This window comes from Triticum aestivum, chromosome 5D (assembly GCF_018294505.1).
Source record: "Triticum aestivum cultivar Chinese Spring chromosome 5D, IWGSC CS RefSeq v2.1, whole genome shotgun sequence".
NCBI classification, from domain to species: domain Eukaryota; kingdom Viridiplantae; phylum Streptophyta; class Magnoliopsida; order Poales; family Poaceae; genus Triticum; species Triticum aestivum.
Genome location: NC_057808.1, coordinates 288,299,159 through 288,321,144, shown reverse-complemented (window position 1 = coordinate 288,321,144; position 21,986 = coordinate 288,299,159). Strand labels below are relative to the sequence as shown.

Below are 21,986 nucleotides of genomic sequence, written 5' to 3'. Positions count from 1 at the left end.
GTATGGATTGGCTATCGATGTATGGAGGAAACATCGATTGCGCCAGTAAGTCGATTTTGCTCACCACCCCAGAAGGAAGAAGGATCAAGTATGTATCCCGGCATGTGCCGAGTAGGACTCAAGTAAATTCCTTATCAGGAGTTGTACAGGAGGAAGTACCAGTGGTGAAGGATTTCCCGGATGTATTTCCAGAAGAGTTGCCAGGCATGCCACCGGATAGAGACATTGAGTTTTTGATTGAGCTTTTGCCAGGCACAGGGCCAATATCTAAGAGACCGTACAGAATGCCCGCAAAGGATTTGGAGGAAATTAAGAAGCAGATTAAGGAGTTACTGGATAAAGGTTATATTCGCCCAAGTTCGTCACCTTGGGGATCACCAGTGCTTCTAGTGGAGAAGAAGGATGGATCGTTAAGGATGGTTGTTGATTATCGAGGATTGAATGAGGTGACGATCAAGAACAAGTACCCACTGCCGATGATCAATGATTTGTTTGACCAGCTGCAAGGAGCTAAGGTGTTTTCCAAGATCGATCTGCGATCAGGGTACCACCAGCTGAAGATTCGAGAGCAGGATATACCTAAGACAGCTTTTACCACGAGGTACGGGCTATATGAGTATACCGTTATGTCATTTGGCCTGACTAACGCACCTACCTATTTTATGAACATGATGAACAAGGTGTTTATGGAGTTTTTGGGTAAGTTCGTTGTGGTGTTCATTGATGATATTCTGGTCTACCCGAAGAATGAAGAGGAACATAAAGAGCATTTGCGTTTAGTACTTGGGAAGCTCAGAGAACATCAGCTATACGCCAACTTCAGCAAGTGTGAGTTTTGGTTGAAGGAAGTTGGATTCCTTGGACATGTTATATCCGGAGAACGAATAGCGGTAGACCCCACCAAAGTTGTCACTGTGACAAATTGGGAGGCACCCACGTCAGATGGAGAGATCCGGAGTTTTCTTGGACTCACAGGATACTACCGGAGGTTCATTGAGAATTTCTCGAAGATTGCAAAGCCTATGACGGACTTGTTAAAGAAGGACACCAAGTTCAAATGGACTGAGGAATGTGAGGCTAGTTTTCAAGAGTTGAAGAAACGCTTGGTTACATCACCAGTGTTGATTCTGCCAGATCAACGCAAGGATTATGAAGTGTATTGCGACGCTTCTCGTCGAGGACTTAGAGTCGTACTTATGCAGGAGGGAAGAGTTGTTTCATATGCCTCCCGACAGCTTAAACCCCATGAGTTGAATTACGCTACCCATGATTTGGAGTTAGCAGCCGTAGTGCATGCGTTGAAGACTTGGAGACATTTTCTCATCGGAAACCATTGTGAGGTATACACGGATCACAAGAGTTTGAAGTATATCTTCACGCAGAAGGAGTTGAATCTCAGGCAGAGGAGATGGTTGGAACTCATTAAGGATTATGATATGAAGTTGCATTATCATCCCGGAAAGGCTAATGTAGTAGCCGATGCGTTGAGCCGCAAGAGTCATGTCAATACACTCATGACCGGAGAGTTAACCAAGGAGTTAGCAGAGGAACTTCGCGAGCTATGTTTGGAGATAGTTCCGAGAGGCTATGTAGCAGCATTGGAGATTTAATCTACTTTGATGGATAAGATCAGAGAAGCTCAGAAGACGGATAAGGAGATAGCCGAGATAAAGGAAAGGATGAGCAACGGAAAGGCTAAAGGATTTCGTGATGATGAGCATGATACATTATGGTTTGAGGACCGCGTATATGTGCCAAATGATCAGGAGATCAGGAAGCTGATTTTGCAGGAGGCCCATGATTCGCCATATTCGATTCACCCAGGAAATACCAAGATGTATCTGGATTTAAAAGATAGCTTCTGGTGGACCGGAATGAAGAAGGATATTGCGGAGTATGTAGCAGTTTGTGATGTATGTCAGAGAGTGAAGGCAGAGCATCAGAAGCCAGCAGGATTGCTACAACCATTGCTGATACCCGAATGGAAGTGGGACAAGCTAGGCATGGATTTTATCACGGGATTGCCCAGGACTCGTTCAGGCTATGACTCGATATGGGTTGTAGTCGATCGTTTGACGAAAGTAGCTCATTTCATCCCAGTGAAGACCACTTACACCAGTGCTAAGTTGGCAAAGATATACATGACCAGGATCGTACGTTTACATGGAGTTCCGAGGACCATTATATCAGATAGAGGAACCCAGTTTACCTCAAAGTTTTGGAATCAGTTGCATGAAACTTTAGGAACCAGGCTAGAGTTCAGTACAGCTTTTCACCCGCAGACAGATGGACAGACTGAGAGAGTCAATCAGATTCTGGAGGACATGTTGAGAGCTTGTGCACTAGACTATGGATCTAGTTGGGACAATAATTTGCCTTACGCAGAGTTCTCTTACAACAACAGCTATCAAGCCAGTTTGAAGATGGCCCCTTTCGAAGCATTGTCACCACAAATAAGCACATGCAAGACATACATCAAGTGTTCTCAAATCCTTAAAGACTCAATCCGATAAATAACTTCAAAGGGAAAACTCAATCCATTACAAGAAGGTAGAGAGGGAGAAATATCATAAGATCCATCTATAATAGCAAAGCTCATGGTACATCAAGATCGTGCCAAATCAAGAACACGAGAGAGAGAGAGAGAGAGAGAGAGAGAGAGAGAGAGAGAGATCAAACACATAGCTACTGGTACATACCCTCAGCCCCGAGGGTGAACTACTCCCACCTCATCATGGAGAGCGCTGGGATGATGAAGATGGCCACCGGTGATGATTTCCCCCTCCGGCAGGGTGCCGGAACGGGCTCCCAATTGGTTTTTCGTGGCTACAGAGGCTTGCGGCGGCGGAACTCCCAGTCTAGGTTTATTTCTGGGGGTTTCTATATTTATAGGAATTTTTGGCATCGAGGACAAGTCAGGGGGGCCCTTGTGGAGGCCTCGTGGCTCTTCTGGCCCAACTCTTTTGCTTCGGGGGCTTCTTCTGGTCCATAAAAAATCACCATAAATTTTCAGGTCATTTGGACTCCGTTTGTTATTCCTTTTCTGTAAAACTCAAAAACAAGAAAAAAAAACAAAAACTGGCACTGGGCTCTAGGTTAATAGGTTAGTCCCAAAAATCATATAAAATAACATATAAATGCATATAAAACATCCAAGATAGATAATATAATAGCATGGAACAATCAGAAATTATAGATACGTTGGAGACGTATCACTGACCCATTGCAACAATTGATGCAGAGGCCAATTGCAGGCCGGAAGTTAAACAAACTATTTCAAAGATTTTCCTCAACTGTATTCAAATGATTATGATCATATTTATTTGTTTTCAATGTTTGTTTTGCCAATTATGTTGGTGATTTTAATTACTTCCTTATCTCACCCCTGTCGGATTTCTTTTAACTTTTTAGAATTCAACCCTAGGGTTTCAACTACTTGTGTAGGGCTATTAACTAACCTAAATGATCTCATAAGGTCACTCGCAATCATGTGGTTCCACATTGGGTTTTATATTCACTCCGTTGCGCCAATTGGCGCAGAGACCAATTATAGCCCAACAATTAAGAGAACTATGTGAAACATAAAATGGAAGTCAAGTGAGCTATTTGTGGAGACCAACTGACCAAGTGCAACTCGGAAGTTAAGTGAACTATTTGACACATAAGATGGAAGTTAAGTGAACTATTTGGGCAGCCTAATAGACTGGTCAATAGAAAGGCCGACCACACCCCCATACGGTACATGACCGAAACGGTAGAAACCTCCTACTCAGAACAAAATAGACAACTCAAGACCATTCAGGCAGACCACAGAGTCCAAATATCGGGAAACAACCAAAATCACGCCTGACAGTTAAGTGAAGTATTGAAGGATTTTTTCCCCCTCAACTATGTGCAAATGTTTCTATTTGCCTTGACCATGATTATTGCCCATAGCTTTCTTTGGCAATTTGTTTTTTTATAACATGAGACTCAACTCGTGATGAATTTTCCCAACTGTCTACAACCGCGCAAAGACCAGAAGTGAAGAGAGTTATGGGCGACATGTATAGCAAATGATCCTTCAATAAATCATCCCGAAAATGTGATTGAGAAGGTGAACTGGCTGTACATTTTATTCTTTCATGCCCAGCTGAGTCAACAGAAAACCCGAATGCATATCCCACGACAAATGACCTAAAGCATTTGGAATGAGAACCCCACCCTGGATCACATGAGCAGAAGGAAACCAAGCGAGCCTGGCAGACGATGGGTAGGACAACTATGGTGGCACCGGCCTATACGACCGAAGCCATCGATTTTACATATACAACATATGTCCCATGATCGTGCCACTTAGTACAACAAATTGATATAACAAGCATACATTTATTACAACATGATTAAGTCTTACATAGGGGTCACCATCATGGTCAAGTCTTACACAGATAAGCCATAAAGGCAAACTCCAGATAAAACACTGCAGTGAAAACATGGACAATAACTTGAACCCACATAGCAAGCCATAACCTACAGGCAAGCTAACTGGGGAAGAAGCTTAGTTCGTAGTGGCATCATCGAAGAACTCATCTTCATAACATATGTCCTCCATTCCTGGCCAAGTTAATAGCCAGGGACAAACTAGGTGAGTACATTGAATATACTCACAAGCATCACAAAAGATGTAATAGCGGAATATTGATTCATGGCTCACTACAATGGTAAGCTTCTACACTATGTTTAGCAATTTGTGGAAAGCTATTTTTCAAATGCACATGACCTATGTTTTTTAAAACATGACCACGTGGTTCTCCTCAACCATTGTATCTCAAATTACAAACATCAACATAAACAGATTACATTGAACATCAACTTGTTCATCTCCTTGCATAATTCTCGGTACCGCGTACTGTCATACTCATCATCATCTCCTTCCTCATCTCAGCAAATTCTTATGGACATAGTCTAAGCGTGGTCATTCCAAATGTCCTTGATTGTGGACAACGGCTATTCGAATGAATTTACACTTTGGAGAGGTTGCGCACTTTACCCACAAAATAAGAATACTTTCCTTGTCTGCCACGACTCGCGATACATCAATTATCCGAGTAAAGTACTCGAACAAGACCATTACCAAGACTGGTACTTATGTAGATCCCCCACCCCTTGATCACCCATCCTTCATGTCACTCGGTCATCATCTCATGAGGGGGCCAACGTGTGTGGTTCTACCGTAGCACCAACCAAGGTTCAAGTCAAGCCATGTCCCATTCTAGGGTAATGTGGTTGTGTTATAGGTTGGGCTGACGGTCACATGCTTAAATCTAATCCTTTCTAAAAACATTGTTTTTCATACACCCACGGGCATCCGTATCACCCGACGGGGTTTTCATAAAACTTTTTGATAAGTTTGCGTTCTTCCAACCTACAATTTTGCTACCCATTTTGCATGGCTAAGCAACTACCATAGCAACAAGCTAAGCCCACCAAGTATTTCCCGGGTTGACAAGGACAAGTATATCAACATATAGGGTATCACTAGCCAATAGGATCAACTACAACTATCAATGCACACTGATAGCCATACCTTTGACGCACGAAAATAATTCTACTTAATGAATAAAATACAAGGGTGTTCAACATGGTCAAAAGGTTGCTTGCCTAGCTCGACAAAGTCTTCAAATGCTTCTGGTCCTTCTCCAAATACTTCGTCTACTTCATAATCTAATGCTGGGACAAACCATGATAAGCAAATGGAAAAAGACAGAAAAATAAGAGTGTTCCAAAATATTGGGATCGCTTTTCTTGGACTCCTATGGTTATATGAAAAATGACCATAGTGACCCACTGGACTTAGAGCTATGGATATTTTCTAGGCATTTCATCCAAGTTGATTTAATAGGAATAAATGGTTTGCTAAAGAATTGTACAGAAAAGCCTTCTGAAAAAATGAGCAGATATACCAATCAAATAGGTTGTGATTTTATAAACATTCAGAATTTGGATTCACTGGATTTGGAGTTCAAATGAATATTCTAGGGATTTCAAAAGTTACTTATATAGAGAAATAGCCTATATAATATGTGATGCGGAAACATTACATGAACAAAATGTTCAAGTTATCTTATTAAATAGAGAAAGATTTATGGTGCCACTAGGAATTTGAATAATAAAACTGGGAGTCCAAATGTGAGGAATTTATCAAAGTGCTACTGATAAAGAACAAGAAAAAGACTAGCTAGGCTTAACAGGCCGAAACGGCCAAATTCGGCCCAGCCAGCGAGATGGTCGCACACATTCAAACCTGGTAGGTTGGGCCCACCTTCCAACGGGAGAGAGGAGAGGAGGGGATTCATCACTAACCACGAGTCAGGGATGGCGTGAGCTCACCGGCAGCATAGGAGGCTACGACCAGCGAAATGGATGACACAAGGGGTTCATGAGGCTGCTGCATGTCGGTGGGTGGTCAGAAGTGCTACTCGTGATGAAGAAATTGATGACGGTGTTGAACCCGTATGGCAGCGAAGATGATAATGATGAACTTGAAGATTTGGCCATGGACTCCTGCAAAAAGAAGTTGCTTGAGCTCCACATCGACGAGAGGAAGCAAATGGGGGCAGAGGGAGGTTGAGGCATGGTCGGAATCATGAGTTCCACCGGCGACATGAGATGGTGATGCCCAGTGTGAATCTGAGCTTTCCGGCGTCAATCCAAAGGGTTTTTTGTGTAAGCGCATGATTGACTGAAGGTGGAATCGAGTGGGATGGATGAATGGGATCGAGGCTCGCCCGAGAGCGAGTTTAGACCTTATTGGTCAAAATGATGCTCTGGTGCACGCTTGTGCTCTCGGGCAAGTGTTTGTGATGGACTGAGCAAACAAGAGAGCGAGGTAGGTTGTCTGGTGAACTTAGGGGATTGTCAGGAGGTGCTGCGTGGCGAGAAGATAAGGAGGGGTCGACAGCTATGGACACACGTGGTGTGTGCCTTTCGCTTCAGCCACGGCTGTCCATCGAGCACAGGAGGGCAAGGGGGTGCTGGTGGCTATGTCCATCGGTTAACAGGTTCATGAGGGGGAGCTATGGACATGATCCGTCGGGCAGGTGAGCACTGGATATGCCAATTAGTGCACTATTTGGTGTTGACCTGGTCTGTCTAGTGTCCTAGGGAGAGAAAGAGAGTGTCTATGTTGTTGCCACGGTGTTGGATGTGATGTAGGTCGACCTGGTGGCGGCTTGGTGGCAATGCAATGTTGGGGACTAAGAGAAACAAAGAGAGAAGGCTCTGTCCAGAAAGTTTGGTAACAAGCTTTGGACCTTTTCTTAGTTGGAATTAAGTGTTGCCATTTGCAGTGGAGGGGGGAGAGATAGGGATGCTCTGGGAAAAGTTTGAGCTAAGTTCAAACAAGTTTCAGTTAGAAAGTTTTCAAAAGAAGATTTGGGCAGAAATGAAAAGATGGATGGTTTACTTAGCTGAAGATGGTCTGGTTCATTTACAAGGGGTGAGCGTGGTCCTAGAGGGGCTGGACACGGTGATGGAGTGCCATGTGCATCACATCAATTGAAGTGACGCCTCGCCCGATGAATAAACCCACCCTCTCCAGGAGCTTCGTCACTTCCTCCTCCGACCCCCAAGTAAGATTTTTGGGATTCCAGGAGTGGAGTCTCTCTAGAGGGGGTGCCAAGATGGCAGTTGCGATCCCTTCTCGGTTACCCAATGGCACGTCAGCCATATAGAATCATTCCTCATGTTGGTTCTTCACCGTCTTGATAAATTTCTCCTTCAGTCATCTAGCGCTTGGGATCTTGCTTATCGTGGCCACCCGACACTCCGTGGGCTTGTCGCTCATATGCATCTTGACGCAAAACAACTCCAGCCATAATCCAAAATGGGCCTCAGTGTAGAGGAATGACTCCAAAGACGATGTAGAAGGCAATATGAAGGATGGAGTTGGGGGCGAGGTGATGGAATTAAAGACCGTAGATATAGAGGAGTCCTCGAAGGAAGGGGTGGATAAGGAATCCCAAACCTCGGAGGAGGTGGGAGACAAAGATGACACGCTCGCCGATGCGGGGCTCAAGGACCCTGGCGGAAGATTGGCTCATCGGTCCCATGACCAGTGGGGAGTGGGCTTGGGCAACCTCGAACGATGGGAGGTACCCGGCGTCCCGAAGTGAGATGATGTCTTCACTAGTGACGACGGAGGGCCGCCATAGCCCCCTCATGATTGCGGCCTTTTGGCTTTCTCCGGTTTTCCTCTAGCCTCTCGTGGTGGCCTTTTGGCCGCCCTTTGAGGGCTTCGCCACCGTGGGATGAGCCCTATCATCGTCCATATCTCGAAGCTGGGGGAAGGGAAGGGAAGGGAAGTAGGAAGCTTTTTTGGGCTCTAGTTCTTCGGGCGCTAGAGCTCAAGGATGATGAATGCAAGAGCAAGATTGAGGGCATAAAGCTTAATTTCACTCACCTTAGGCCTTTTATGGGCAAGTGAAAATACAGAATGGGTGCACCGCATGGCAGTAATTTTGTGAGCTCCCCATGTGACATGTGTTATGCCTGCGCGAATCAAGGGGTTTGTTGATAATGCCGCTGCATCCAGAGCTCGGTCCCTTTATTGATTAGATGTGCTAATGGCAGTGGCCTTGAGCTGCGCTAGCACGCTATAATGACGTTTTAAAAGACTGCATGAACCTACAATGAGTGGTGATGGTTCGGATTGTTCAGGGTTGTTAGAGCATGACTGAGTCGTCACCATTATCCAGGAGCGAGAAAACTTTGTCGTGAAGGCAATTCTGCACGGGAAGGATCCTCGAATCCAAAAACAATAAAGAGGACCCTGGAAGTTCTATTGGGGCTCCTCGGATTCTGACGTATGATACGCCTCGGGCAAGACTTGGTCACTTCAGAAAGGCACATGAATAAATCGATGAACCAACTTGCAAGGCCGAAGACCAAAGGTGGAAAATTAGCTCAGAATGTCCGAGGAGCATCCTCAGCTTAAGACTGTTTCAGGGGCTATTGATGGTGTCCTGGATTAGGGGGTATTAGCCATGTCGGCTCCCACACATATGGGCTGGGTCGAGGACCCCCAAAACAGCCATCCAGCCACATTCGTCAGGCCCTAGGAGAATCAAGATGGAATCTTCCTAAGACTTGGTGCGTACTCCAAGACTTCAAGGGGATTTTCGGCACATTTATCTTAGATGTAACCGTCCTATGTGTAACCCTAGGCACCCCCGGTATCTACATAAACCGAGGGGTGAAGACCGTAGATGCCAACTCATACACACACGATCTTATGGTAGATCAACATGTACTTTGTAAACCCCCCCCCCCCCCTCAATCAATACAATCAAAGCAGGACATACAATGTTATCTCTATGAGAGAGCCCGAACCTGGGTAAAACATGTGTCTCTGTTACCATCGCACCAAGGCTACCAGCTCGGGATCCCCTACCCGAGATCTGCTGGATTTGACTCCCATCACCCGTCCCTGCCTTTCGCCTCTTTTGATCATGTATTTTTTTTGCGATGTACTACCTCCATAAACAAATATAAGATGTTCCAACTCTTTTTTGATTCAGATGTATACAGACGCATTTTAGTTTATTTGTTCACCAATTTTAGTCTGTATGTAGTCCATACCAAAATATCTAAAACATCTTATATTTGTTTATGGAGGGAGTACTAAGGAGACTTTTGTCCATCATTTCAAAATTGATCTTCTCCAAGAGATTTACTCTATCTGTAACAAATCTAGGATGGGGTGTCAGCAGTGGCATCCGCGGTCTAGAAGAGACTGGACCATCGTGGCCAATAAGCGTATACGAGCGCCCGACCCCAATCGGCATGCATCCGGGTCTCCCTCTTCACCTAAGGTCATGTCCTACCCTTCATGTTGGTTCAGATCACCGGGTTCCTCGACCCTGACCAAAACCACCTCCATGCCATGCATAACCTCCACCACCGGATCTGCCTCTACCCGTCGGGCATGCATTATTTTTGTTCCCGAAGTTCACAATCGGCCAGTCACTCCATTCACATTCCTCCGGTTTGTGCAAACCATCTCCACATTTGGTCACCACATGGAACCCAACAATTTTTCATACTCACGCGGATACTTATTTTCTCCTTCAAAGTTATCGGAACAAACCAAACAAAGGGAATATCCAACAAAAACACGAGCTCAAATATAATTTGATGGATTAATTTAGCCCTTGTTGAATATGACTTTGATCGGTGGCAGTCCCACCTTTCTTGTTATTTTTTAAGCCACTTCCTTCTTACTCATGAGATCATCAGGAACACCCATGATCCTTGCCCAAACTGGAATCCGATAAAGCTTATACTCTGGTACATTGGTAAGCCTGACGCATTCCTCGAGAACAGCTGTAGATCCCCTGAACACCCAAGGCTCTCCGCCCATAACTCTATTTCCATCTCCTATATAGAGAAACTGCACCAGGAACAAGTTGTATTCCATTGGCTTGAATGTCACACCCTGTGATGATGCCCACACATTGCGCATAGCCTTGAACAAAACTACATGGCTGAAAGGTTTACTGGTGTGAACTCTGAATATTCCAAGCCAAAACCTCCTTGGTCGGGCCTTCAAATTCCTCTGACGGATCAAGCTCATCCTCTTCTTCCGTATGGAATTCAATTCCCCATACCTATCCTCCAGATTTTCTCCCGAGAAGCGATTGTTATCTCCTCCACCACTCCCTAACACATCCTCCTCCGCCATCGCTTTCACACCTTGTTCCGCCATGCAGGATCACCACGAGAGTTGCCTGCGATCAGAGATCACACCCAGCCTTCACCCAACAAGATCGAACATGAGAATCGAGGGAACTAATCGGGTAGATGGGGAGTCAAGCGGGGCCACCACCAAAGGAACTTTTGACGTCATCCCCACCTTCCTCGAGTATCTCACTCGCAGTCACCTATGAGTGCGGCACGCACCTTTTTCTTTGTTCCAGAGTAAGGAACCCTAGATTAGACCTAGGGGGAGCCTGCTTCCCGTGTTGATTAATATCTTAACATCTACTTATGGCTACAAAAACTCTAGAAAACATTACTCCAAGGTTAACAAAACATACAACATATGGATTAATATCTTAACATCTACTCGTAACTATAAAACTCCAGAAAACATTACTCAAAGGTTAACAGAACATACAACATATCGTAAGGGCTACTTTTTTTATTGTCCCTCCTCCCGATCTATCCATCTTTGTATGAGGAAAGGATCCGCTTTGTGACAAGCACTTTGTGGCACGCGGGTGCGGGGGCACTGACTCCATTTTTCTTTGGGTTTCAATTTTAATTTTTTGTACTTTTGATCCAAAAGTTCAAATTATGTTTCGCTTGCATATTTATGTTCCTTGTGATGTGGGCTTTGAAATAAGGCCACTTTTGAATACGTTCTGACAATTTTTTATAACTTCACCAAGTTTCAACCACTGAAACTTTATACGAAGGAAAGAGAAAATTACAAGTTTCAGAAACTGAAACTTAAAACCGTGTCAGGAATCCAACGAGTTTGCGGACCGCGAAGCAATCATGCAGGCATGCACAGCTGGGCAGGTGCGCGCCCCCCACACCTGCATGCCCTTGCAAATTTCTACCGGCTTCGCCTTTCGTGGAAATCCTCGGCCTTTTTCCGACTATTGATTGGGACCAACCACTCGAGGAACTCAAATGCCATCATAGAGTAGATTGGCATTGCTGTGAAACAAAACTTCTACGCCATTTTGTCGACCACCGGCTGCAAATTCATTAGTTAGGATTTCCAGATACCTAGGTGTTTAGGTGAGGCGAGTCACCTAACAATACGGCGGCGGGCAGAGCACCATTATTAAAGCAACATTGCATTACTAGTTCATTTACAGCTGTCACGGACATGGACGCATCTCTACCTGGCACAGCAATCAGGATTCTTCGTAACACACCACAGTGCCTCCTCCCCAGCCCCTCCATTTAGCATGGAGAAGTTGGAAATAAGTTATTGCCGGCATATGAAGATTCAAATGCATGTTTGGTCTAACGGTGTGAAAATGTAACTTTATCTTTAGCAAATCATTCCAGATTATAGGTCCCTCTCCAGTCAATCCTCTGAATATGTTCTAATGTACCATCCAATAGGATGATGAATACCTCAGCTACAGACTAGACATGAGATAGTAAGCAAACTCCCCCTAGCTGACAGACTCGCAATGCTCTGTACATAAGCACAAAACCACCACACTAATTGGGTGTGCCAAATCTCCAAGGAGCCTCATGAACCCAAGGAGTGTCCTGCTAGCACGCGATATTTTCAAGATAGGTAGCCTCCTCCAGACATGTTGCCTGGGCCCTGTGGCGTGATCTTTCCTTGCATCATCTGCACCGCCCGACCATGCCCCTGCATGAATTGTTGCTGACCCATCCCTGTACCCACCATCTGCGGCTGCTGCTGGAGTTGTTGAGGCTGTTGCTGCTGCTGCTGCTGCTGCATTTGCTGCATCTGTTGTTGTTGCTGTTGCTGCTGCTGCTGCTGCATCTGTTGCTGCTGTTGAATCTGCTGCTGCTGCTGCTGTTGTTGGTGTTGCATTTGCTGCATCTGTTGTTGTTGCTGTTGCATTTGCTGCATCTGCTGCTGCTGCTGAAGTTGCTGGCCTTGAGGCTGCATTTGCATTTGGTGCTGTTGTAGTTGCTGCTGTTGCAGTTGCTGTAGTTGCTGCTGTTGCTGCTGTATTTGGTGCTGCTGCTGTTGTAGCTGCTGCTGCTGCTGCTGCTGCTGTGGCTGCATCTGTGGCTGCTGAGTTGAGACCTGTGGTTTGAATACCACCATATCCTGGGGAAAACTCGGCAGAGAAGTGTTGATTCAGATGAATACAAGAGACAAGTTGCGGTAATCAATCAATTAGTTATAAACATACCCCTGGGAACAGCATTCCTATGAGGCGCCCAGCTTTGTCAGACACTGACAACAGCAAAGTTTGTGAAGGTAGCTGAATCACTGCACACTGAAGCAATGAACCACTTGAACATTAAAAGAAGTAAATGTATGATACGATGCTTAATTAAGTGCAGTTCAAACTGAGATCATAAATATTCCACAAGGTTAAAACAAGCACTGAGCAACTCACCAGTTTCTTCTCTTGTAGTTGTCCGAGGAACCCATGCTGATTCAATGTCCGAAATACTAGAAAGTCCGCCTTGCCAACATACTGCCTGTACAATTACATGATCGAACAACCAAAGTTGAGCAGGAATGATATTAGGAAGAACACACAATAAGGCAGCGGTTTTAAGAAGGAAAAGCATGGGCTAGTTGAGCGACAAACTTGTTGTTCATATGCTCTTGGGCTATGAGGCGCACGATCTGCATCGTTTCTGGCCAGTCTGAAGCAAGTCTGAATATAAAAGTACAGCTTCAGTTTCTTTAGGGATGGTATGATTTGCAGATTGTATGAAAGCGCTGTTGTAAAACTTAAGGAGAAAAATAAGACACGATGATAGATTTTATTGAGTCAAGGCAAATGGCATTCAAAGTTGCCCAACAAAGTGCAGGAAAACAAGCTTCTTCACTGGGTGTATCATATTAGAACTCAGAAACATTGTCAGGTTTCCAACTGAAATTGCGCTTGAACAGCAGGTAAGATATTGCACTAAGAAAACATTCATGAATATATCTGGCAATCAGTACACTAGCAAAATTTGGCAGGTGCTGCCAAAGAAACAAAATATGACATACCAACCTACAACGACTGGTATTTAGTTGGTTTGCAACTAATCTTAGCATCCCATAATCCTATAGCTGATAGGTGTGTTCAGATAAGTTACGGGATGCACAGGATGTATTACAGATAGTATGATGAGAATGACTTCACAAACAAGGTGTAGGTGTCCACTAAAAATTCAATATTTCTGCTAAAACGATACATTTTCAAGAAAAAGAACAACAATAACAGCTAGCTGTAAAATTTCTTAATCTCAATGATCACAAAAATAGTATTGCAACAGTTTAAAGACTTACGTGTCAGACGCTGTTCCACTCCTATAACCCTGCAACACAGATGATAAGATGAGAAATACAACATTGAAATGCTTTGCAAAGATAGAATATGGTATGGTATATTTAAGAGGATAGCAAATTACAGTACACAATCCGAAAGTATAACAATTGGTTTCAGCTTTGAAGGTGTAGGCCGTGAAAACAATGAGCATTGGCAGCACAAACCGATATTCTGTTCCATGCTTCACAAAATTTTCAGTAGGTTCAGAAAAACAAAGTGTACTAGTATCTTGGTGCAGATTTTAATGCATGGTAAGTTTTTTTTTCAACAATACTTCATGGCAAAGTTAACACAAGGATTGGAGAGTAAGGCTTTTGACGTGGAGGAAGTTAAGTTGGTGCTCTTTGCATTAATCAGGTTTCAGAAGATTGGGCACTATCTCTATTTTGATTTAAACCTCTTGGAACAAATCCTTTATATATCTTGGATATGTTCGCCTCAGCTAGAAATCAGGCCGGTTCAGCCAAACCTATTCTTCAAGGAGCTAATAACAATGCTCTGGTTCATTCAGAATGTTGGATCCAGAGAAACAAAGTACACATTCATAAAATAAGCTTAGATGAAAGAGAATGTTGCTTCTGGATTTGAAATGATTGCAAATCAGGATCTCATCTAAGATGTCAGGGGGTCAAATGGTTGGACATTAATATGTCCATTGTGATCTACTACCTCCGTTCCAAAATATATGTCGTTCTGGTAGACTAGCCTACCAGAATGACATATATTTTGGAACGGAGGATGTATTTTATTGCTTTATCTTTTAGATTCTATCAATTGTTCCTTTGTAAATTCTTATTTTGGATCTTGATTACTAATACACATAATACTCAGTAGGATTGTCGCCTGTTGTTCAGATAAAAAAGGTATGTTCTTTCTAAGCACCGACTTTCCAACGGTCTCAAGAATAGAGGACACTTGAAAGAGCTATTTTTGTCATGAATGATTAATTAAATAGGCAGTAATGCATGGAATCATTGGGTAGTACAAACAGAAAATAAAGTAAAACAACATATGCCATGTTTAGACGAAACGGACTGAACTGCTTTCCCATAAAAGAAATGGTCTCTTTTCAGATCGCATACAGATCCACAGAGAGCATAAAAACTGTTACTGTATCAGAAAGTGTGAGAGTTCAGCCATACAAATAGGAACTTACTTCAAGTTTACAAATAAATACAGGTTGTCCTTGCCTTTGCCCAGACAAAGTTCCCTGAAATATGAACAGAAGAAAATCATGTCCTGAACTGTACCCCTAGGCAAAGACACAAGACAGCATGAGCAAGATTATCGTGAATTAAGTGCTACCACTATTAACAACATTTGTAATGTTTTTTAACTTTGGGCTCTTCGGTTAAAAGAACCGGCTGATAAGGTAGCCGCCTGTCTACCTCTCCTCACGGCAAGCCATGATCTTGTAACCCTGTACTTTTTGAGAAATATATATTTGAAAGTTCAAAATCATTACAAAGTATTTGTTCAGTTGTCTGCTTGCCACTCTAATTCATATTGCATAAATATGTATTACCTCCGCCCCGAATTACTTGTCTTAGATTTGTCTAGATACAGATGTAGCTAACACTAAAACATGTCTAGATACATCTGTATCTAGACAAATCTAAGACAACTAATTCGGGACAGAGGGGTACTTTTTACTGACGTAATTTCTATTAAGCTTCATGCACTGACCAGTAGAACAAAAAAATCCAAAATTTTGAGAAGGTTGGACAATCCGCATATACTTCAACACCCCCTCATGTGTGGCTTGATAAGGCCTAAACATGGACAGAAAGAGGGCAAGCAATTTTCTTTATTTAAATTGTGAAATCCGAGACTTGAACCCAAAAGCTCTTGGCTCTGATGCTATATTAAGTTTCATGCATACCGCTATTTAAAATGCTGCATTTAGCAACCTATATTGCAAAGCTACTATCGCAAGGAGCATGAAACACAAGCTGAAATCTTTACCTCCCAAATTTTGACATACTTCGATGGTTGCTGGCCATTAGGATGTTGTGCCAGAGGCATATTCATAGCAGAACTGTTGTTCGCACTAAGAGCGTTTACTCCTGTTTGCTGGACCATTCCTGGTGTTGGCATCATTGTAGGCGTAGAAGAGATAGCCGTAGTCCCAAGGTTATTTATCATGTTTTGGTTCGTACCAATTCCACCTTGTCCTGATTGTGGACCAGCCATCAGACCACCTTGTGCCATAGAAGGCACTGATTGTCCCATGGCCATGTTGCTTTGTATGTTAGCCAAAGAAGAAGATACGGCAATATTTGAATTACCAGATACAGTAGAAGTGTTTGACCCAAAAGAACCGAGAGCTGTGTTCTGTACCAACTGTTGAGCACCAATTGGCTGTACTGTTCCAGATATAGAAGATATGACAGCGGGAGTCGATGTCATGCCACTCGATATCATGTTTGACATGTGCACTTGTATAGGTGTTGCCCCCATGTTAGGTCCCATTGAGGTAGCTGCTGTTAAAGAGTGTCGATGTTGTGAAAGATTGTTTAGGATGCTAACATTTGCTGGGCCACCAGGCCGAACCTGTTGTTGGATAGGGTTTACTAAAGGCTTATGCTCTTGCAATATTTCATTTGCAACATTTGTTTCTTGTGAAATAATCGATGGTGAAGAAGTTTGCATTGCTGATACACCTTGAGAAGCAACATTTGAAATAGGTGTCATATGAGAGAATGCAGGTGCAGAAACCATTGGTGGTATAGTTGTCGGCTCCTGAAAATGCAAATCGTTAAGGTACGCTTATAATGGAAAAGGCATATAGAAATAGTAAAATAATAACATATTTTTGTAGCCTACCACTTTAACATTTGCAGTCGGTTGCCGTCCCATCATCGTTCCATTCACTGGAGATATAAGAACTTCTTTTAGTCATGACAATTTAGTAGGGTTATAACGAAATGATAAGAGTAAAAGCAGAAAAAAAAAACACATTGCAATATTATTCAGTGAGTTCTTAGTTAGAACGTGTAAACAAAATCAGAAATGTGCCACCCTAATTCAATAGATAGGCGAACTTAGTCACAATTATGATCCATAGCAACGTTGAATATATATATATAGGAGCTAAAAAACCAGCATTTCAGAATGTGCGATTGTGAAATGTACTTCATGAAACAAATGAGAAACAACATCAACACTCATATACATCGAAAAAAGCACCTGGTATCTGCATGGATACTTCTAATACCATGTGATGTCTGCATTGCATATGATAGGCATATACTCCCTCCGTTCCAAAATAGATGACCCAACTTTGTACTAACTTTACTAAAGTTAGTACAAAGTTGGGTCATCTATTTTGGAACGGAGGGAGTAGGTGCAATTTCAGACATGACTAAGTTAGTCTAATGACTGACCAACAACTCAAACAATTAGCTGCTGACATCTTAGCCAATGGTCAGATACACCATTATTTAGGATGATTCACTATCACAAGTCACAGAACATTCATCATACACATAGAAAAACAAATATGAAGCCAGTAGTACTACAAGCTGTTATGAAAGATAAGCATTTAAGTTCTAGGTTCAGTACATCATTTTCCTTCAGCTCTGGCTCAAAGCATTTCAACTAGACAAGTAAGTAGGGTATTTCAGTACATTACATCATGGCCACATGCGATTTGAAACATCAAATATTTCAAGTGCCTCTTTGGTATAAGTATTCAGGTGCACATTTACTTTACTGCTTTGAAATTTAGTATATGAGGGCTCTCACATGCTTTTCTGCTAAGATTTATTAGTATAGGCAGGTTTTATGCAAAGGGTCCCATAAGGGCATTCTCCAAGCCTTGTTTGCCTGCAATTACATAGTTAGCACTTCCAGCATATGCAGCAAGAAGTGTCTATCAGTGTTTTTTATTTGTGGTCCCAACCCAAAGGGCTGCCCAGATTGCATTTTTACTTTAATCTACCATTCTTTTTCTTTAATCAAATTGCAGCTGGGATTTGTTGCACCAACTCACACAAAATTAGGGGAAACTCCTATAATTCTTTTTTTAAGCTTTCTCTATATCCCGCCCATGCAGACATCATAACAACAGCACAACACAAGTTTTATGAAAACAGGAACAATCAAAGGCTAAACCTCACAGTGAAACTAGCCTAACATTAGCATTTGTTCAACCTGAGGGAGTGGCATTCGAAGGTGGTCCTGGCACAGTAGCTGCAGGTGCGGTATCCATTTTTGTAATGGTGTGGTTTGGGACAAGGTTCCCAGGTAAAGGATGGCTTAGAGCGGTTCGAGCCTCCATGAAACTCTCAGACAGCAAAACAAGAAAATGTGGATTTTTGGCATGATCAACTGATGGATCAGAAGCTTGAGGATTCCTCTTTCCCTGCAATAAATACGAGTAGTATCAGTATTCAGTGCCTATTCACACAACAAAGTTCTCAAGGATTTGCCTAAGGTCAGCTTCAAATCATGTAAGTTTACAACGCCCGTCATGACAGAAGTGGGGGAATGTGGAGATCAGGGAAAGGCATTATCTTGAAATTTCATCCATTGTGCTAAATACTATGATGATTTGACGTGGGTGGATTTTTTTCTAATCCACAACCAAGTTATGTGGTGTGACACTTGAATTTCTAAGACATTTATTTTACAAACTACTAGAAAAGAGGACAGTTCACATTTAGGACCATAAAGTAAGCAATTACAAGGACATCTAAACTTTTGGCAACAAGTGGAGTGGACTAGGCAATTAAGCAGGCTACTAGCAGAGTGGAGTGGACATTTAGGACCATTCAAGATTCCTTTTGGACAAACCAAAATAAAGAAGCAAGTACAAAATTGTAGGCTTTGAAACAGTTTATCAAGTTTGACACAACAAATATATTACCGCGTTGTATATTGCCTTCAGTGTTGGTAGCTGTTTAGGAGATACCACCGACAACGATACAGAGGACTGCATCCACAAAATTAATTAGATCCAACCAAGTACTGCTTAGCACTCCATTGAGATACGCAATGAATATAATGCAAGATAGTGGTATTTATTCAGCACCTGAGCAAATGAGACTGCAACAGTCTCAGCATCAGCAAGACATGATTCCTTTGTTGCTTCGTTGCTCTTTTTGTGATCACTACTTTGAACAGAAGGGCGGTAGACAGGTGTAGGCAGCGGGTAAGGATTACTTGCAGCAACAAGTAGGCAATGCTTTTGAAGTTCACGATTTTGATGATTCAGGCTGCTACCAGGACTGCCTTGGAGTATCTAGTTGCATAAATGAAATGAAATAAGCACCATGGCAATAACAAACTAATAACCAATACAATACATTCACAAAAGACCATTCACGTGTCAGTCTCATTGAGAGTAACTACTGATGTCTATTACATAATCCAACCACAACCATAGCCATAGCCATAGCCATAGCTGCAGTTCAGGTCAAACACTTCCATAGTTTCTCATTCAAACCATAGCTTGTGCAAGAAAAAAAAAATAGAAGAGATTCTGGACCATATTGGGAACACTAGCAACACAAATATACAAAATCACTTTCTAGAAAATATAACAAAGCAATTAATAAAGCTGGAGTTTAGACAGCATGAAATATGACGATAAAAGAAGTACAAATGCAAGAAACACATGTCCAGGTCCAGTAACTATTTCCAGTGCTTATGCCTTAATATGGAAGAAATACAAGAGCAGAATATAGAAAAAAATGAGACCTCACTTACCAATCTGTAGGAAATGTCCCAAGAAAATGGGCTCAACCCAGCAAAATTGTAGGTGAACTAAATGTATTGTGTTATGCTACTAGGCGCGGATTTTCATTATAACTACATTATTCAATAGAAAATTATCTGCACTACTCAGACTTAAGAACTATTTGAACATAAACAATAAAGCAACTTAGAGAGTTATGAGTGTGAACAATGTTAACACATCAATACCATCAGTGCTTCAGCAAGACCTTCACAAATAGCAGCTTCACTGAAGCCTCCACCACTAAATGATATTCCTGATAACCATGAAAGAAAAGCATCCATATCTTTTGTCCAACCGCTGCGTTGTACAATAAAGGCTGCATTGCAACAGGAGCACATTTTCATAAATTAGCTATTTTATACAGAACTAAACATGAAAGCATTGAGATAAATCATAATGTTAAATGATAAGGGCATGGAGGATTAATGGATATCAAATCGTACCACTGTAAGGTCCGTGGGTATGGAAGACAACTAATGCAAGCTCAGGTGGTACCCCTGCAAGCTTCTGCGAGGATCATCAGAAAATAAGTTAAACTTTGACAGAATTCAAGAAGAATGGATCAACTAAAAATTCTGATAAAGAACAATCAGGAGGGAGGGAGTTACCTGCCCTGATAGTTCAGTAGAACAAAAACTCCTGCACAAATTTTAAAATGCTTCATGAGTTAGTGATAATATTTTTTGGACAAAATCATGTGAGAGCATATTCAAGATAAAACAAAAAGAAAAGCTATTATAGAGCTATGGACATCGGAGAATACAGAGTGAACTAAAAATTGTCAACGACCTGACTCACCTCCATCTGAAACAGTAATAAAAATACTAAAAGAAAAGGAAAACCTTGCACCTACATCAAGTTCAACATGATTGACCACAACAAGAAGAAAAGATGACTAATATGACAAACAATCTGAAGAAAGACATACCACTAATGAAAACCTGAAGTTCAACCAAGCAGAAGCAACAACAGAAGTACAAAATAGACTTCACTTAACCAACAAAGGTAGCCAAACAGACATGGCCGTGGTAGTGGTTGTACAAAAGAATGGGGGCACAATCAGCAGCATACCAAAAGTTGAATCACGTTTTCCTTTCAAATACGATGAACTCAGGCACACGATGATTTTCATCTTCCGTATCAAGACACCACCTAATAAAGCTAATAAACTACTATCATGAAAACCCATATTAACCAACCCAGTTTTACATCAGAATCAAGTGAACTACACTCAAGGAGGCACGCTTTCAAATGGATCAAGGGAGAATCCAAGAAAGGCATGTCAACCGAAGTTATGGTGATCGAATTTGCTCGACCTGCCGAGCCACCGGGACTAGAATCGGAAGGTCGTTCTCCTCACAAACACCCCATCTCCACTTACTTGGCAGTTTGCGCACGGAAAACCTAACCGGGGGTCACGAAGAAGAGCTCGAATTCCCCTACCAGCCTGCTCACACCCCTACAACCACCCCTAAATTCCACGCCGGAACCCTAAAAGCAGAAGGCGTCGCAGGGCGTACCGAACGATCTTCTCGACGTACTCGGCCGCAATGGCGGGCCAGTACGGCCCCAGCGCCGCCGTGCCCTCGACGGCCACCACCAGCTGCCTCTCCGAACCCATCCCCTCCACCATCGCAGAACCTCCACGAATCCCCTTGGCCTCGCCCTCGCGAATCCGCTCCAATTTCTCTCCCCGACCGGCGGCCACCACCCACAACCCCCCTTTGCTGAACGTGGGTTCTCTGTTGTGTGCGGAGAAAGAGAGGACGACGGACACGGTCAAGAAAGTAAACGGGTCTGGGTTTTATAAGGCCCAGGGCCGAAAGCCCGTTCAGTCCCTACTCTTCTCTCTTTATGGCAACCCTGGGCCCTCCGGGGTTTCCACAGAGAGATTGGCATACATCGGTAATTTCTTGTAGTACTTATTTATTTTCTTCTAGAAAACCTTTTATTTATTTATTTATTGCAGAGAAGTATTTATTTATTTCTTAATAATTATGTTTAATTGGTGCGGTTTTATACGCTTTTAGAGGATGCTATTATTTCGAGAACAAGGTATTTACAGATTTCTAATTTATTAGTTCATTCAGTGGTTGTTATTTATTGAATTAGTTCGCCACTCATGAGATTTGTTACACAAGATTATTATGACTACTAAATATAACATGTTTCTCGTTCACTCTTCTACCTCCTCATTAGTCTAGCAC

The 21,986-nt window shown here is 42.6% G+C and overlaps 1 protein-coding gene across 1 annotated transcript; it reads right to left on the bottom strand.

Annotated features, from left to right (window-relative positions):
- Positions 1–12,019: 12,019 nt before the first annotated feature.
- On the bottom strand, positions 12,020–21,546 carry LOC123121169 (mediator of RNA polymerase II transcription subunit 25). The gene is made up of 15 exons (XM_044541097.1): positions 21,300–21,546; positions 20,388–20,418; positions 20,223–20,286; positions 19,965–20,095; positions 19,072–19,281; positions 18,907–18,972; positions 18,192–18,402; positions 16,863–16,909; positions 16,002–16,778; positions 15,193–15,246; positions 13,997–14,025; positions 13,305–13,373; positions 13,107–13,191; positions 12,897–12,983; positions 12,020–12,811 (listed from the first exon to the last, which is right to left on the bottom strand). Exons 1-15 carry the CDS (start codon positions 21,410–21,412, stop codon positions 12,293–12,295), a joined length of 2,493 nt encoding a protein of 830 aa, XP_044397032.1. The 5' UTR covers positions 21,413–21,546; the 3' UTR covers positions 12,020–12,292.
- Positions 21,547–21,986: the final 440 nt, after the last annotated feature.

Bases quoted from the DNA above. Each gene is read 5' to 3' on its own strand.
- LOC123121169 (XM_044541097.1), bottom strand. From the start codon at position 21,412: ATGGTGGAGGGGATGGGTTCGGAGAGGCAGCTGGTGGTGGCCGTCGAG. The intron at 19,282-19,964 runs GTATTGATGTGT...TTATGCAACTAG, and splicing joins GTCTTGCTGAAGCACTGATG to ATACTCCAAGGCAGTCCTGG. The intron at 15,247-16,001 runs GTAAAGATTTCA...TTCATATTTCAG, and splicing joins AGTATGTCAAAATTTGGGAG to GGAACTTTGTCTGGGCAAAG.